The sequence below is a fragment of the Podarcis cretensis genome (assembly GCF_951804945.1).
Source record: "Podarcis cretensis genome assembly, chromosome: 7".
Classification (NCBI taxonomy): Eukaryota; Metazoa; Chordata; class Lepidosauria; order Squamata; family Lacertidae; genus Podarcis; species Podarcis cretensis.
In genome coordinates, this window is record NC_137176.1 from 10,432,787 (window position 1) to 10,450,713 (window position 17,927).

Genomic DNA, 17,927 nt, shown 5'->3' on the forward strand with positions numbered 1-17,927 from the left:
GCAGTGGAAGACAGGAGTGCCTGGCGTGCTCTGGTCCATGGGGTTACGAAGAGTCGGACACAACTAAACAACAACAAGTATTAAATGCTCGCCCATGGGGTGGTGGTGGTGAGAGGATTAGGTTTATTTTTCCCCTTTCCACCTGTGTGTCTGTGGACAAGGTTACGCCCACGTGCATCTTGGCGTCTGATGGAACTGATTTTTCAATGCATGTTGGAAGGCTTGCATCAGATGCGATTTCCCAGTTACGGGTTCTTGACTGACTGGAGAGGATATATATATATATATATTTGCATGGGCTACCAAATCCAGTGACCTTAAAAAACAGATGACATCTCAAACGAGGTTTGCTTCTTTCAAAGCAAGTTTTTAGTCCTCATGAGTATAAAGACAGGCTTTGATGTGCACCTGCAGCAATCGTCCAAAAATTCAGTGGCTTGCATAACTCCATTTGCCACTTGGCTATCTCCATCTGTTTAGTTTATATGCAAATGAAGACTTAGTGTATAACGGCACCAGCAAGTTGAAATATTGCTGCTTCTGTTGAAATGAAGACAGGCACCCACAATCCCAATATTCTGGCACCTGTTTTATGGAAGCTTAATGGTTTTCCTGTGCACCTTGATTTATTTCCCCCCATGTCATCTAAATAAAGTATATTCCTATATAAGTTGGTCACATGGTTATTGAGGTGTTGCTTTTCTGTCCTAATTGTGCAAAACTGCACTGCTCTTCAAATGACACACAGTGTTACTGCCATGGTAAAAGCAATCCAGGAAACATTCCAGTGGCTGTTGCAGGAATGGACATTGCAATTTTCTGAACAGTTTTAGGCAGTGCTTTTTTTCCTGGGGGGACACAGGGGTACGCATACCCCTAAACATTTTGTGAATCTTTGTACTTTTGTCCATTTACTATCTTTATTTTCCCCGATTTTAACTATAAAATAGTTTCTTGAGTCAAAATGAGAGTAAGCCCTAAATATTTTTTAAAGAAAAAAAGCACTGGTTTTAGGGTGTTTGTAGATGAATAAATATTTTTGACAGCTTAGAACCAGGCCCCATCTTTGTGTTCACTTGCAAGAACTCATGCCTAGTTTTGTACAAATGAATCTATATAAGCTCATCATTTCTCCTCCAAGAAGTACGCCCCCCCCCCGCAGTTTCTGCTGCAAATTTGGACAGGGTGCATGTGCACTAAAGTAAACCAGCAGATTGTGCTGTGATTTTGAGATCAAAAACATACATATTCACAATTTAACTTGTGTCTCCCTTTCCCCTTTTATCGCTGGTGTGGAACAATAAGAGTCCTACCAAATGTATAATAGCTCCCCATACATAGGGTGGTAGGCCACTAAATTTTACTCAAAGTAGACCCATTTAAATTAATAAACACAACTAAGTTAATGTCAACTAAGTGATATTCAGAATAGACCAATCCATTTTCTCATTTTTTTGGTGGCCCACTTAAAAAGACATCCCACTACAACATAAAAAATACTAATGAAAGCCAAATACTTTGCTTGTCCCCTGTTCTTTTGTCTCCATATTAAAAATTCAGCTTACAGAAAGCCAGTCAGAAGGGAGGGGGGGGGGCGAAACCCAACCAGGCAAAATGAGCAGTGATTCTATAGTGCACAGACAAAACCTTGAAATAAGACACTTTCCTAACGTTTAAAAACAAACACCAGATTTATTTTAAGGAAATCAGCATGTCTCATAACGGTAAACCATTAAAAGCCATTATTATTATTTTGTTCCTTGGCTTGGTTCAGTTTATAGCACTTTACAATCAGTAACGAAGACACAGAATTCCACGCACTTGACAGTTACAAAAAGAGAGATTCCTCAAAGTGAGGTATTTCCTTTAGGAAATTGGTGAATAGTACTGATATCAGGACGCAGATGCGGGTGGCGCTGTGGGTAAAAGCATCAGCGCCTAGGGCTTGCCGATCGAAAGGTCGGCGGTTCGAATCCCCGCGGCGGGGTGCGCTCCCGTTGCTCGGTCCCAGCGCCTGCCAACCTAGCAGTTCGAAAGCACCCCCGGGTGCAAGTAGATAAATAGGGACCGCTTACTGGCGGGAAGGTAAACGGCGTTTCCGTGTGCTGTGCTGGCTCGCCAGATGCAGCTTTGTCACGCTGGCCACGTGACCCGGAAGTGTCTGCGGACAGCACTGGCTCCCGGCCTATAAAGTGAGATGGGCGCACAACCCCAGAGTCTGTCAAGACTGGCCCGTACGGGCAGGGGTACCTTTACCTTTACCTTACTGATATCAGGTACAGTCAGACTATATAAACTTGAGACATTGTACAAAAAAGTAACATTCTTTGAAAGATGATTTCAGTAGACAATGAAATTAAACATTTCAGCACTGATAAATGTCTATGCTTCCACTCCAATCCAGTGCAATGGCTACATGACATCATTGTGTTGATGTAACAGCTGATATACTGTCCTCATCGAAAGCATTTATTTGCTGACGTAACAAGTGACTGTAGATCCAGCTAGACAAAGTATATTCTTGTTTGAACTATGGTTAATCCCATTTATTTTATCATGGAAACAATTGCCTTTGTACATGTACACAACAGAAACTCAAGTGGAAAAGGTACTTCTGTATCAGAAATGTTGGTTCCAGGATTCTTAGCTTAAATCAGTACAATACATCATGCGTAATACGCAAAGATACAGCATTAGAAAACTGCCCCCATAGTTATTTTATCTCGCTTTAAACACAGAAAAACTTGATTCAGTAGCACTGATTGCCATGGAATGTATATCGCTGATTTTAAGTAACGTAAAGGTAAAGGTACACCTGACCGTTAGGTCCAGTCGTGGACGACTCTGGGGTTGCGGTGCTCATCTCACTCTATAGGCCAAGGAGCTGGCATTTGTCCACACACAGCTTCCGGGTCATGTGGCCAGCATGACTAAGCCGCTTCTGGCGAACCAGAGCAGCACACGGAAACACCGCTTACCTTCCCGCCGGAGCGGTACCTATTTATCTACTTGCACTTTGACGTGCTTTCAAACTGCTAGGTTGACAGAAGCAGGGACCGAGCAACGGGAGCTCACCCCGTCGTGGGGATTCGAAGCGCTGACCTTCTGATTGGCAAGCCCAAGAGGCTCAGTGGTTTAGACCACAGCGCAGATTTAATTGCAACTAAAGTCAAATTCATTCATTTCCTCATCAAATAGCACAAATAGGATAAAGGTATTGTCATATCAGCAAAGGTTATTGGTCCAATTAGAGTCCCATTCCCCCCCCCCCCACCTTTAGGCAGTGGTCCACATTGGATATCACAGTAGCAAAGCAGTCTCCAAACTGACCTGTTCAAGAGACTAGTATTTTTTCTCCAAACTTAATTATGTTAAAAATAATAATATCACAAATGTAGTAATGCTAGACAATATATATAAACAGGACACAATAGTTTGATTTTTTTTCACAATAATTTTAAAAGGTTTAAAAACATCAAATAATGGTTCAATGTTTTGAAGCCCCCCTCAAAATAATTTTTGTCCTTAATGGCTATGCAGATATCAGGTGATACAAAAAGATATAGAAAATGACCCCACTGCAACAATCTTGGAGATAGTTTAATAAACTGCTGTAACTTTTAAGTTATAAAGTACTTCATACAAAGCTAGTAGATGTGTAGGACGACAAATGTAGTTACCTTGGTCCTTAAATTATGAATTTCAGAGCTTGTTTAAGAGGAGCTAGTTACATATTAAAGTTCTAAGGTATAACAATTATTACTTTAAAACGCTTTTACTCCCCTAAAAATAATCATAGAAAAAACAGTAGTCGATGTAAACAGAACACAAAAATGTTTCACCAGCTACAGCAATCTGACATCTTAAATGTATCCTATTACTTGTGAAATCTTATCTATACAAGAATATTTGTTCTCTCATTTTTTTAATTAGAAAGTTCAAACTTAATGCTGGCTTCTTTATACTTCTGCTCTTCACGAAGTGTACAGATTGATTTTCACAGTATAAGGTGAGATATGTGGAAAATATGTATATTAAGAGCTTTCAAGATTTTTACTCTTACACTTTCATCACCCGAAAGATATTTTTCATGTTTGACAGGAATTAAAAATATACATGTCATGTTTTGAAATGACTTGTAAAATCAGATATTTTGTTTTCTAGCAGTTTGTCAGCATGGGCATTGTTTGATTCAGTTTTGGTCCCATTTCTACATTAGATGCTTTTAGGAAAACGAAATTATGGCTGTGACTTAAATTTATTACTTGCTCCCTATGCACAGAAGACTCCCACCCTAACTAATATCATATCACAAGCTCTAAATTTCAAAAGCAATTTGTCAGACAGCACGAGGCGGGTAGAAACTGCTGCCTAAGAAACACGAGTCCAGAGGCCATTGGATAAATGTGGAACTAGTAATGAGATTATTTGGATCCTGAACAGTTTCTAAACATCACTTGCGTCCTTGAACCTTTATAGGCTTAAAGATGAGGCCCCATGTTTTTATTTTAGCAGAGGTATTTTCCTCCTCATTTTCAGCAACAGTAAAATTGAGAACACAGATGCCTACAGAAAAGGAGGTAGACTTGGAATAAAAGCAGTGTCTGAGAAAAGAGATTCAAGATGGATGCCTTACAACCCACAATATGAGCTCAGGATTCCCATTCACTCTCTAGACTTGGCCCTTGGCCTCAGTGCTGCAATGTGATATTAGAGCCATTAAAGTCAAATAGCTGAGACGCTTGGGAAGCTTATAGTGGCTTGCTGGTGCCAAAAGCACTGCTGAACTACATTACCGAATTTTGAAAAGAAAGGTTAGAGAGGGATGACCAGAGACCATGTAGTAGCCACTTCAAAAATGCACTGTGCATGCTGCTAAAATATCAGTTTATGCACTAAGCCAAGTATTAAAATGCTCCCCACTTCTCTGAATTTTCGAGAGGCGGCAAGTGTATCTTTGTGACAGAATTCTATACAACCTTTCCTCCAGAAATTTCTATCTTATAAAGACTACAGAAGATCCATCATTAAAAGTTTCATGTGGGGGTGGTTCACAAGTTCATGTGACCAGGAGGAGCAAAAAAGCAGGACTTCAAGAAAACTTTACCATGTAAAAAGCTCGATGTCAAACCCTTACAAAAGGAGAAAGCTGCTGGACTAAGTATATTTGAAACTCTTAACTAGGAGGCGGGATAGCTTGTTCAGAACACAAATTGGTGCTGATCTGTGACAATTCCACTATGGTCTGAATTAATCTTGCATAGACAACTATTGTTCACACCAGAAGTAGTGATTATTCAGGGGGTAGAATGTGTAAAAACCATACAGGTCAGTAGGGGCCTGTAAGAGGTCCATGATGAGGTCCATAATATTTAAATGTCAGGACCCAAAAGATGCGTAAATGAAGAAGACATCAATAAAAGGGTTGCAATGAGCTCAGTGGACAGAAAACCTATATTTACATTTCTTTTAAGTACAGAAAAGTTTTTTTTAAAAAAACCAATTGAGTTCTTTAGCGTGGGAAACATTTCTATTTTGAACCAGAAACTGCAAGTTCAAAATAGAAGCCAACAGATATTTAAAAAGCTTTATCCTCATTTGTTTTTAAAGGAAGGAATCCATTTTCTGCAGATTTTATTGATTGACAATGATGAGAAACCACAATGAGAGTCAATGCCTATCAGCTTTGATTGTCTGAAAAACAACCAGCTTCTAAATCAGAGAGCAAAAGTCAAATCCAAATTTGAAATCCATCCTAGACTGGTTTTGCCCTTTTACAAATGTTGAGAAACTATTACCGGTACTTCTCCCTGAAGTACTGAAGTTTGTCGTCACGAACTGCCACTGACACACTTTTATCACAGAAAGTTAGGCCTCAAGTTAATTTTGCAGACAGCTGTATTGCACAATTTTACCTTAACTTCCCATATTTGAATACCTCTGACTCCAGATACAGCGAGTCTTCTGTGCTACTACAAAGCAAAGTAGTAATTTATTAGGACTACCCTTTGATCATAGGGGAAACATATAACACATGAAGAAGTGGTCATGTTGTACACTTGTTATATGGGCTTTAAAAAAAAGAATAAATGATGCTATGCAAACATGATCAGTTGTGTCTCAGTTACCATTTCACTATAGCTTTGCATGGAAAGGAGTGTTTTTAAATGTCATCCACACTTGGAAGCTCTTCTGATGCCTCAAAAGGAGCCAATGAATTCTATTCCACTATTAAACTTGTACCTGCCAAGGTTGGACAGATCAGGACTTCATGACTCCACAAAACCTAAACAAAGCTCCAGCTATCTAGGTTTTGTGCCCTTTTAAAACGGAAAGCCAAAAACTAAGTTGCAATTAGCACTATGCACATTGGTTCACAAGCTCAGCCCTCCTCCTGGCTCAGGAGAACTTTTGCCATGCTTAGTTCCATTTCCACAAATGCTGGCTTGTTGTTATGCTTGAACTGGGAATTGTGGTTTAAAGCCAAGTTCACTTCAAACCATGCTTTATGATGCTAGCTGGCTTAACTTATCCAGAGTTTCCTTTCAATCATGGCTCTTGGGTCATACATCATGGTGCACCAGAACACTGAAAGCGGCAGCAGAAGTTCTCCCAGCCGTGTGAGAGGAAGAGGAAAGATGAGTGTGTAAGCTTGAGACTTCGCTTAGGCTTGCCCAGGCTCATGCACAAAGTGCTAGACCATGGTTTAAGTCAGTGTTTCCCAACCTTTGGTCTCCAGCTGTTTTTGGACCACAACTCCCATCATCCCTAGCTAGCAAGACCAAATGTCAGGGATGATGGGAATTGTAGTCCAAAAAAGAGCTGGAGACCAAAGGTTGGGAAACACTGGTTTAAGCATCGCAAGCAAACCTGCTAAATATGTACAGCAGACCCTTGACACACAAAATATTCCAACTTGTAACTTCCCTGCAAAATGCGTTTTTTACCATGTCAGCCCTTCACTGTTTAACCCAAAGGCTCTTTCTCTGGGCTCTGCTTAACCCAACAGCTTAACCAGCAAACCTTTGGAGGAGAGAACCGAGGGAAGCTAACAGGAGATTTGGGAGGGAGGGAGAAGGAATGAGATAAAGGGTGTTGCTGAAGAATGGCACTGGCAGCTTATTACAGAGTTTTAAACTATGAGCTGGACCTCTGAAAAAAAACATTGCAGGATGGAATGTTCCTTTTCAGGGTTTCTGCCACTGACACCCTTTCCTAAACTCCATCCTACCCACCCCAATTTTCTGTTCCACCACAAATGCAGAGCATTCTGTAGAAAGTAAGGATGCTACATCCTGCTTTAGGTTCCTGTTGCTTTTATTTCTGCAACCCTCCCATCTTGTGCTTGGATGGTGCTAATTTGGCTACCTAAGGATGGACACTTCAGAGAACACTATTAGCAAGGAATCACCCTGCCACTCTCAGGGTAGCTGGAACTCTGAGGGTTTTTTCTAAAACCAGATTTTTTTTTCTAAAACCTGTTGCTTTCAGGAGGCAATCTAACAGTGTTAGAAACTGAGATATGAAAGCTAGGAGCTCAATGGCACCATAAACCTAGGTTATGGGTGCAACAGCGGAATGTCTAGGTGCACTTTTTAATAACAAGAATACAAAGCTGAAAATGAATGAACTGCAGCTAAAATATTATGTTCGCTTTTCACATGGTCTATTCCTTCCCCTGCCCACCTCCCTAATATTCTTAAGAAAGTCTCTTCTGCAGTTTTCAGAGAGTAGCTGGAAATGGAGAGGCAGAAAAAGGTCTTCCTTTCATTCCACTCTGCAGTTTTAATCTGAAATCTCAGGTGCGTGCACCCAGAGCTCATAAACTTTTTGCGCTAATGAAATTCCCTTTTGCAAAATGCACCTTGAACAATGGGAGTATCGAGCACTGCAATCTAATCCTTCAAATTCAAGAAGTGGGATCTAATGCAACTCACTTGACCCAAATTCACATGAAACACGTTGGCTGAGATCGTACGAAGATAAATTTACACAAATGATTACACATGCCGTCATATTCCTATATAAATTTGGCAAAGTGGGAAAGACGGGAGAATAGGCATCATTCCAGGGCTAATAGCATAGGGAACCTATTGAAAATAGCCTTCGTCTGCCTTTTTCCTAATCCCATCTTACCCACCTAATTTTCTGATAAAAGATACTACACATTCCAGACTCTATATGGAATTTACCTGTGAAACTTCTAAAGGCATTCCATGAGGAGGATTACAGGGTTGTTTTGTTCTTGTTCTTTACAGCACCTACTTCTCCACATGCCTTGCAAGACCTGGAGATTGCTGAGGTTAAAGCAATTCTTCAGAAGAGGATCAATAGCGAAACGAAACAAAACGAAACAAAAAACACCTAACTTGATAGCACAACAGCTCCTGGCGTTACTCTATGTAAAAACCTTTATGCTTCTGAAAGTTATGAAAAAAATATCCCCACATTAAAATTCATTTAAATGACAGTAGGCAGTATAAAAATGCTGTTGACACTTAACTTACCGAAGTAGGACTCTATATTATGGTCATTATCCCACAAACAAGCTGAAATGTATCGAAAGCTGTTCCCACGAGCAGCAGCTGGACTGAAGTGATCATAACAGCTCTTAACGACAACGAAAGTGTCCTTGGTTCTTTGGTCCCAATTTTGAAATACACCACCCCACCAGCTTCAATAGGGCCATTTGCACAATGTTCAGGCTTCGTATAGGCTCTGTTATCTCTGCCCACAATGAATAGGAAAATTAGTCTCTGAATAGAGCAGGCATGTAAATAAACCAGAAGTCTGATAGCTCTTCAGAATGAAATTAATCTTTTTAAAAATACGATGACAATGTCTCTATTCTTCATGGTATTGCCATCGAGAGAAGACAAATATCTGCTCTAGTCATTCACAGGCAAGGGGCATTCTCCCATAGCATTTCATATGGTGCATGTTGTGTATTAGTCAGAAATTACATGGCACAATGGGAGCTTTCACACCGCTAGTGTTTACTTTTAGCATTGTTCAATCACTGCTTTTCTACATGCACCATTGCCCCTAGGTTCCTACACTTTAAGGGGTAGAACAGTTAGCTCAATTGGTTAGAGCATGGTGCTGATAACACCAAGGTCGCAGGTTTGATCCCCGTATGGGACAGTTGCATATTCCTGTATTTCAGGGGGTTGGACTAGATGATGCTTCCACCTCTAGAATTCTACGGTTCTATGTCTGTACCCTGCTATGTTCTGTCCACAACTGTGAACATCACAACAGCCTTCTGAGTGGAGTTGTAACAATGGACCTAAACACACAATTTACGAATGCATTAAAAATGCTTGAAAGCAAAAGACTGCATCAACATAAAAAAGTAAAAAACAGCAAACCATGTTGCTAAAATGGCACCAACTGGAAAAGTAACACTGAAGGTGTGCCCATGTGGTAACCTAATTGCACATGTCAAATCTACAGCTCTTGAAATGGATGGAAGAGTAGCCATGTGTTTTAATTTTGTAATTTTTATACTGCGAACTGCTCCGAGATCTATGGAGGAAGGGCGGTATACAAATTTAATAAAATACGAAGGTATTCTAAGGCTAGAGATTGCTCTGCTGTTTTGTTCCTTCCCTTCCAAAAGTTGGGATTTTGCGAGCTCCGAAAAGGGAAATGGAATAAGTACAGAAAAGGCAGCATGGCCATTTTAATGGCAGGTGCCTGATAAAAAGCGAGTGGGCAAAAAGAGGCAATTCTAGAGTTAACCCTAGTTTGGAAGCACCCAGAGTGGAGGATGAGAAAATATGTGGCAGCTGGATGTGCAGTCAGGCATATGAAAGGCAAGATCAGAGAGTGAAAAGCTTTGCAGATCAATGAAAAGCTAGGAGATTCTTCCATGACCTGAGAATATCACAGCTTGGGAAACAGTTCCACCTGGTGGGGAATAGTAGGAGCAAAAACTTGGTAGAAGCAGGCACCTCTAACAATCCTGTTTGCTCTGACCTTTGTTGAAGCAGGATGTGTTCCTTAGAGCTCCCATTCATTTATTCTCCTCAGGATTATACTTCATTGGTTTCTTCTTCCTTTCTTCATTATCTTGTCTCTTTATTTCCTCCCCAGCTACCTGTGGCATTCTTTCTATCTTTTCTGGTGCAGTTTAGGTTTTTCTCTCACACAGTTTCTTTCTCCCCTCATCCCTGTTGCAGCTGAATACTTCTCCGGCAATCCTGTCTTTGCTGCAAAATGCAACTTTCTCCCCTTCCCCTGTGGGGGAGAGGAGAAAAGTATGATTTTCAAGCAAAGACAGAGCTCAGGAGAACTCCTGCATTGCCTTTGCTTGCTAAACAATTCTTTCTTCCTCCCCTGTTTGTCACTTCCATAATCCCTGCATAAGAATTTTGACAAGTGGGCAGGACACTGTCAGTTACGTGACATCATAATGATGCGTGACTGACAGGTGAGAAGTCCTACCCAACTGCCAATGTTGGCTCAGAACAAATAAGGTCCCCCACCCATTCAATATTCATTTGCTGCCAAAGAAGGATGGCTAGTCCTGGATGACTTTGCTAGATTTCAAGTTCCAGAACCAGTGGGTCGCTTACAATAAGTTATGGATGCAATCTCTGGCCTCCACCTAAGACTGTATCCAAACACTGTATTTCTTAGTGCCCATAGATTTCAGGAAACATAGCTGCACATCCCCATTCACTGCAATCACAGGAAGTACCTGTAGTTTTCATTTGACCAGAATCATCCTCAATACTGGGCCCTTCCTTTCTACTTGGCTACAGCACTTCAGACCTCCGCACAGAGTATGGTTGCCCTGGTGGCTCACCTCTGCTTCCAGGGCAATCTCCTTATCGGCTGTACCACTCTGACTTGGGCCCTTTGAGACATGGCTTTGACTCCTCCTTGGGTGGAGACCCAGGGATTCCTTGTAAACCTAGGCAAGAATCACCTGTCTCTGATTGGACAGCTGGTCCATCTTGGAATGCTTATTGAAACCTCCACAGGTATGATGTTGCTCTCTCTAGACTACATTTTGAAGATCAAGGTTCTGGCCTAGGTTCTGGCCTCTTTCAAAAAGGCAGGTGTAATGTTTTTGGAAGAAGTCCTTGACCTCTGAATGCCCGTGGCTCAAATCACAGTCTGGGCCAAACATCACCACTACCGCTTTCAATTAGCACTTCTCTTGTTCCAGTGGGCAACAGCCTATAACAGACATGATCCTGTGCACATTTCCTTGCTGTCTTCTGCTGGCCATGTGTTGGGTGGACCCTGGATTCAAAAGTACAGGTCTCCCTGCCAGGAGTGGCAATTACGTTGGATGCAAGCCTTCAGTGATAGGGTGTGCAATGCTAGGATTAGTATGTTCAAGTCCACTGGTTGTTGGTGAAAGTGACAATGTGCATCAATTTGCTATCCAGTGCTCTGTGCCCTGCCTTCACCAAGCAGACTTTTCAACCCTAAGGACTTTTCGTGCTGGAAAGCCAGAAAAAAAAAAATGCTGCACTCTCAGACAGCATAATTGACATTTGAATAAATGAGATGTAAAAGGAAGCTCACACATTTGAAACTAGACCTGTATAATTTTGGCATGCATGTGTGTTTGCAATGGCAAAGGAAATTAAATGGTGGACTGCTTTGTAGCAAAAGAAAGCTGATTCACTTCCCTCTAGTTTGATGTAGCTTTAGGAGTCCAGAAAGCAGGCAGTACTGCAGTGAGAAGAAGCAAGCAAAAATCCCCCACTTCTTTGCTCAGCCAGTGTGGTGTAGTGGTAGTGGTTAAGAGTGGTAGTCTTGTAATCTGGTGAACTGGGTTCGATTCCCCGCTCCTCCACATGCAGCTGCCGGGTGACCTTGAGCTAGTCACACTTCTCTGACATCTCTCAGTCTCACTCACCTCACAGAGTGTTTGTTGTGGGGGATGAAGGGAAAGGAGATTGTTAGTCGCTTTGAGACTCCTTAGGGTAGTGATAAAGCGGGATATCAAATCCAAACTCTTCTTCTCTTCTCTTCTTCTTCTTCAGATAGGGCACAATGCCATTCAGGTTATACACTTTTGATCAAGTTTCAATGCTCTGTTAACTTGAGGCTACTTTGATGCAGACCAAGGATTCTGACATTTTCTGATGACAACACAAGTTTGCAAAGTGGATTGTGGGAGCTGTCTACTTCTCTGAAGTTCCGCTCCTGTCTTTGTTCCCAAGATGGAGCCATTGCCCAACCAATGACTATTCTCAGGCCACGGAGAATCACCGTTCAGATGAATACCAGTGGAACGTTTACTGACATAATGGCAAGTCTCATTGAAACTATGTGTGCAACTTCTTGATTTGAGGAGGAAAAAATTCTCTTCCAAACCTATAACAACCTAAATAGCTGCTCAAAATTATGTGATCCCAACAGCATTTTGGAAGGAAGCAGATTCATATATAAAACACCTCCAAGTGCATTTGTCCTCTTCTTTTTGATCTCTGTATACATTAAAAGGGGGTTAGAAAGCTGATGTAATACAGTAATTTATACCATATCTTTTTTTTTAATGTCCAGTTTTTAACTGTAGAAAAGCTGTGGACTGTAGGAGAACACATTTTAGAACAATGAGGTTTTGTGACCATTTGAGGCAATACATTGATTTGAAAAGCATCTTGCAATGAAAAAGTCACTAAGGCAGGGATAGTAAAAAAAAATATGGAATCAGATGTTACCAAGCATTCTTTCTGAAAACGTGTACAACCAAATCTTATGATATCTGTGGGTGATTATGAGGGACTATTTTATTATTATTTATTAAATTTGTATACTTCCCTATACCCACAGGTCTCAGGGCAGTTCACAAGAACTGATGGCTTTCTGGTGTTAAAAATGGTTTATTTTATGCCTGTTCAGTCTCCATTATGCATTGTGTTGCTTCTGTGCAAAAAGCCAAATCCATTGAAGCTGTTTAAAATATACCTTGTTTAATTATCCCCTGCTAGAAAACCCTAAGTGAAATACAACAGAAAAGGCAGGAATATGGCCAGGGCTGTGTGTGTTCTGTGTTCATACCCAATAATTAAATAAATTTGAATTTAGGGCAGTATTCAGCATCCTGAGAATTTTAGCTTTCATTTTTTTTAAAAATGAACATTTCTGGCCCTTAAGATGTGAAGATAAATGTGACAGTATGTGGGCTCTGAAATCTCAGCAGCTTTTTATAGTGGGAATAATATGACTTTCCAGAGGTCAGGGGCAATTTGTATCCCACCATTCTTCCAAGGAACTCAAGGGTTCCTTCCGGTCCATTTCATTCTCACAACAACCTTGTGAGGCAGGTGTGGCTGAGAGTGTGACTGGCCCTAGGTAAATTGGTGAGCTTTGTGACTTGACCCAGGATTCAAACTCAGGTCTTCCTGGTGCTAGGCTAACACTCTCAAGTACTACATCACACTGGGCCTCAGTCTCTCTCACACCTGCCTCATTTATTTAGTTGTTTTGGTCATTGCCCACATTCAGGAAAAGCAGAACTATATATAATGTGGAAGTTTATCTAGTTTATATAAACCTTGGAATTCAGTTTTCTTTGAATTTATGTTACTTGGTGCAGATTTTTTCATGCTTTTAGAACAGAATGCACACAACCCAGGGAACAACCACACCCTTCCAATTTTTAATACTACCATGAACTGAATGGCAAAAAAGTCCTCTTACAAGAAAAATAATTTTAAAAATTCCTTAGTTAAAAATATTTTTGCATACTTTTCTTCCTTTAACTGTTTGCTGAAATGAAAACAAAAGGGCTAAATTGAGCTAGCCTTGTTCAGAAGACCAGTGACCACAGTCAGCAGTAAATAGTTGTGTCTTCACATGAAGAAGGAAAGCGGAACTTGAACCCAAACAATTCCCTAAACAGGAATAACACTAATCACCGAAGTGCACTTAACACCATAGGAGCTACAGTATTCTTTACACATGCACACTTTGTAGGACACTTTGTACATGGAACTAGACAATGGAATATAAATATGCAAGCATCTTCTTTTTAAGTACACAAATTAAAAATTCATTTACATTCTTTACTTTCCAAGATGCTGATGGAAAAAACCAAGATCTTCCAAACAGGAAGTCTGAAGATGCTCATTAATGCAGCAAAATCTTCTCTCTCTCTCTGTCACACACACACACACACACACACACACTTTCCTCTCTGTCTTACACACCCCTCACATACTTCAGATTACATAGTTGTGTGACTATGACGAGCCCAAGACAGGACACGCTCCTCTCACCAGAAGAGGACGCTGGAATTGTTAACATTAATTCAGTTTCTTCTGCAGGTGATTTCTTCTGTCTTCAGTAGTTTCTGGGCTGAAGTCTGTACAGAAACCGTTAGGAGCAGGACAGGTATCAGTCTCCATTTGATCGGGATATAAATACTCCTCAGCAAAGTTTGGATACATTTCGGCAAACTTGTGGAAATCCTCTAGAAATTAATAAAAGCAAGCATACATTTTAAGCGTTTTACTTACAAAATCAAGAAAGACTGCAAGACAATAAAAGTACTAAGTAGACTACTAGTTACTAAGTCTCCCATGCCAAACTTTAAGAGCATTTTCCAAAGGGTTGAACCCAATTAAATTATATTTAGAGTAGACCCACTGACACAGGATAGTCATTTTCATTAGTTTCAATGGGTTTTCCCTGAGTAACACTAACATTTGCTAACAACTCAAAATGATTTGCAGAACTACACTATGTTCCTCCCCTCCCCGCCTCCTTGAGCTTTAAGCAATAGTTTGTTTGTTTGTGTTGGCCTTTTCTTGACAGGTCGGTTTATTACATTAGGTAAAGGTAAAAGGCAAAGGACCCCTGGACGGTTAAGTCCAGTCAAAGGCCACTATAGGGTTGCGACGCTCATCTCGCTTTCAGGCCAAGGGAGCCAGCGTTTGTCCGCAGACAGCTTTCCGGGTCATGTGGCCAGAAGGACTAAACTGCTTCTGGTGCAATGGGACACCGTGACAGAAGCCAGAGAGCAAGGAAACGCCGTTTACCTTCTCGCCACAGGTGTAGCTATTTATCTATTTGCACTGGTGTGCTTTCAAACTGGCAGGAGCTGGGACAGAGCAATGGGAGCTCACCCTGTCACGCAGATTCGAACCGCCAACCTTCCGATCGGCAAGCCCAAGAAGCTCAGTGGTTTAGACCACAGCGCCCAACACTGCAGCATAAGGTCACTGATCATAGAACACAATGGAACCTTTAGCTACTGGTAACCATAGCATGGACTGCGTTAGTGTGCTGGACTGATCCAAGTTCAAATTTCCATTTGGCTTGGAAGCTCTCTGGATTACTTTGGGCCATGCACTATCTCTCAGGGTTGCTGTAAGGATCAAAGGGGTGAAGGGGGTGCCAACCATACAAGCTGGAGGAAAAGGTATAGCACATAAACAAGAAATAATATACAGACATTCCGTCCCTATATACAGACATTCCAGGAAGCCCATTAATGAGCACAGGAAGCTGTTTCATATTGACCCAGACTATCCAGTACTGACTGGCGTTTCAGGGTTTCTGACAGAGGCATTCCCATTTGGAAATGCTTGGGTTTGAAGCTGGGACTTAAACTCTGAGCTACAGCCCTTCCCATGCAACACAATGGCCAGGAACCTGTCACACTTGCCCCTAGGTAGCTGCTCTTTTCCGTGGGACATGCCTGGCCACCACACAAAAGTTCCCCATTGTCTGCGGCTTTCTAAAATCATAGCACGGAACTCACCGTATGTAATTTTCCCCCTTTCGTCGACATCTATAGCTCTGAATAGGTTTGACACATTAAGATCTGAAACACCCATGGCAGTCTTTAAAATGCAAGTTAAATCTTCTTCTGTTAGAGCTCCAGTTTCTGACTGATACATCTGTGAAAAATTAAAACGTATGATTTGTTGTTGCAGCAGCAGCAGCAGCAGCAGCAGCAACAGCAGCAGCAGCAGCAAAGAAACACATTCCCAGGGCCTCTGTTTGACACTTTCCTCCCAGCCAAATAAATCTTCCAACTTCCCTACGCTGATTGATACGCCACCTTTTATTTTCCATTTAGAGTTTGCAAATTTTGCTGAAGCCCAAGAGCAAATACATTTATTGATACAGTTTATTAGATACATTAAAGGTAAAGGGACCCCTGACTGTTAGGTCCCGTCACGGACAACACTGGGGTTGCGGCGCTCATCTCGTTTTACTGGCCAAGGGAGCCGGCATACAGCTTCTGGGTCATGTGGCCAGCATGACTAAGTCGTTTCTGGCGAACCAGAGCACTGCACGGAAACACTGTTTACCTTCCCGCTGGAGCGGTACCTATTTATCTACTTGCACTTTTGACGTGCTTTCGAACTGCTAGGTAGGGTGGAGCAGGGACCGAGCAACGGGAGCTCACCCCGTCACAGGGATTCGAACTGCCGACCTTCTGATCGGCAAGCCCTAGGCTCTGTGGTTTAACCCACAGCGCCACCCGTGTCCCTATTAGATACCTTAGGGGCCGCCTATTCCTGTACCAACCTGCCCAATGTCTAAGATCTGGCAGAGAGGGCATTCACTGTGACCTACCTCTGGTTTATTCAGAAACAGATAAAGAAAGAGAAAAAGGGCCACACTTAGTGGCCACACCCAGGCTGTGGAATACCTTGCCCTCTGAGGTTTGTTTGGAGCCCCTTCTTGCCAACATAGGATGCTTTATATGGTAAGCTCTCTTTGGGGTTTTATCTGCTGTGCCTGTTTTTATTTTTAAATTGCTTTGTTTAATATTATTGCTTTTGTGGATGCAGTATTTTAATTGCTGTAAGCTGTTTCAAGTGGTGCAAACATAGTGCTCATTTGGGAGGAAGGACGGGATGTAAACTGAATAAACAATAATGATAATATTAACAACAACAGCCATTCTGGTATTGCAAAGGTGGGGGATTGGCCTCTAGATAAATCAAGAAGCGTCTCCACCCCCATCATTCTGAGGTCCAGCGCTGAGGGCCTTCTGGCAGTTCCCTGTCTGTGAGAAGCCAAGTTACAGGGAACCAGGCAGAGGGCCTTCTCGGTAGTGGCACCCACCCTGTGGAAGGCCCTCCCACCAGATGTCAAAGAGAACAACAACTACCAACTTTTAGAACAACCAACTTTTGGAACAACAACTTTTAGAAGACATCTGAAGGCAGCCCTGTTTAGGGAAGCTTTTAATGTTTAACAGACCACTGTATTTTAATACTTTGTTATTGTTATTATTATTATCGTTATCATCATCATCATCATCAAACATGCAATTGCCTCTCCACTAAAAGTAGTACTCAAGGTAATATAAGGAATTACAGTACATAAAAATACAAAGGTCAACCATGTTACTAAATGCCAGTTAAAATCCCATTCTCTCAAGGTCTGCTGCAGGAAACTGACTAATCATGCATCATCACTGCAACGGATACAGGAGACTTCATTTGTCACCTAAATTCTGCTGAGGCTGTAATCTGGTGGGCCAGCATAAGGAAACGCAATCCACAGGTGTGATTCCACAATAGAGTTGAGTGCTGGAGGGATAAGAGAGCATTGGGGAGCTCATATGCTCATACGCCCTTGAGTTCTTTTGATTTACTGCCTCTTTTATTCTGTGGGAACTGTGCATTTTGCCAGTTAGGCAATGTATTGTGTATTGCTAGCTGCCTTGGTGGTCCTGGTGGACAGAAAGGCAGGTCATAAATATTTTGAAATAAAAATAAGACCTAGCCACGTCCAGAGCAGGTTCACCCCAGATGTGTTTAGGGTAAGGGGTTGCTCATGCAGGAAAAGGTGGTCCTTCAAATACACAGAGCTCAGGAAATCCAGGGCTTTCAAAAGGTACACAAACCTTGGCTTTCACTTACATCACTTGATTTATCGGTGCTCAATGACTCACAGATGACTATGTGAATTAACTTTTTTGTTGTTTAGTC

General features: G+C 41.6%; 1 protein-coding gene and 1 long non-coding RNA gene across 2 annotated transcripts in view; both read right to left on the reverse strand.

Annotated features, from left to right (window-relative positions):
- Positions 1 to 7,654: 7,654 nt before the first annotated feature.
- Positions 7,655 to 17,927, reverse strand: part of LOC307220278 — a 50,988-nt gene continuing 40,715 nt past the window's right edge. Inside the window, exon 2 of the long non-coding RNA XR_013840812.1 lies at positions 7,655 to 9,974. This is a non-coding gene — a long non-coding RNA (uncharacterized lncRNA). The remainder of the gene's footprint in view (positions 9,975 to 17,927) is intronic.
- The window catches only part of LPCAT1 (lysophosphatidylcholine acyltransferase 1), a 44,232-nt gene continuing 39,220 nt past the window's right edge, over positions 12,916 to 17,927 (reverse strand). The window contains exons 13-14 of the mRNA XM_079983979.1: positions 15,737 to 15,875; positions 12,916 to 14,443 (exon numbers count right to left, since the gene is read on the reverse strand). Coding sequence (XP_079840105.1) covers positions 14,277 to 14,443; positions 15,737 to 15,875 — 306 coding nt within the window. The 3' untranslated portion in view covers positions 12,916 to 14,276. The remainder of the gene's footprint in view (positions 14,444 to 15,736; positions 15,876 to 17,927) is intronic.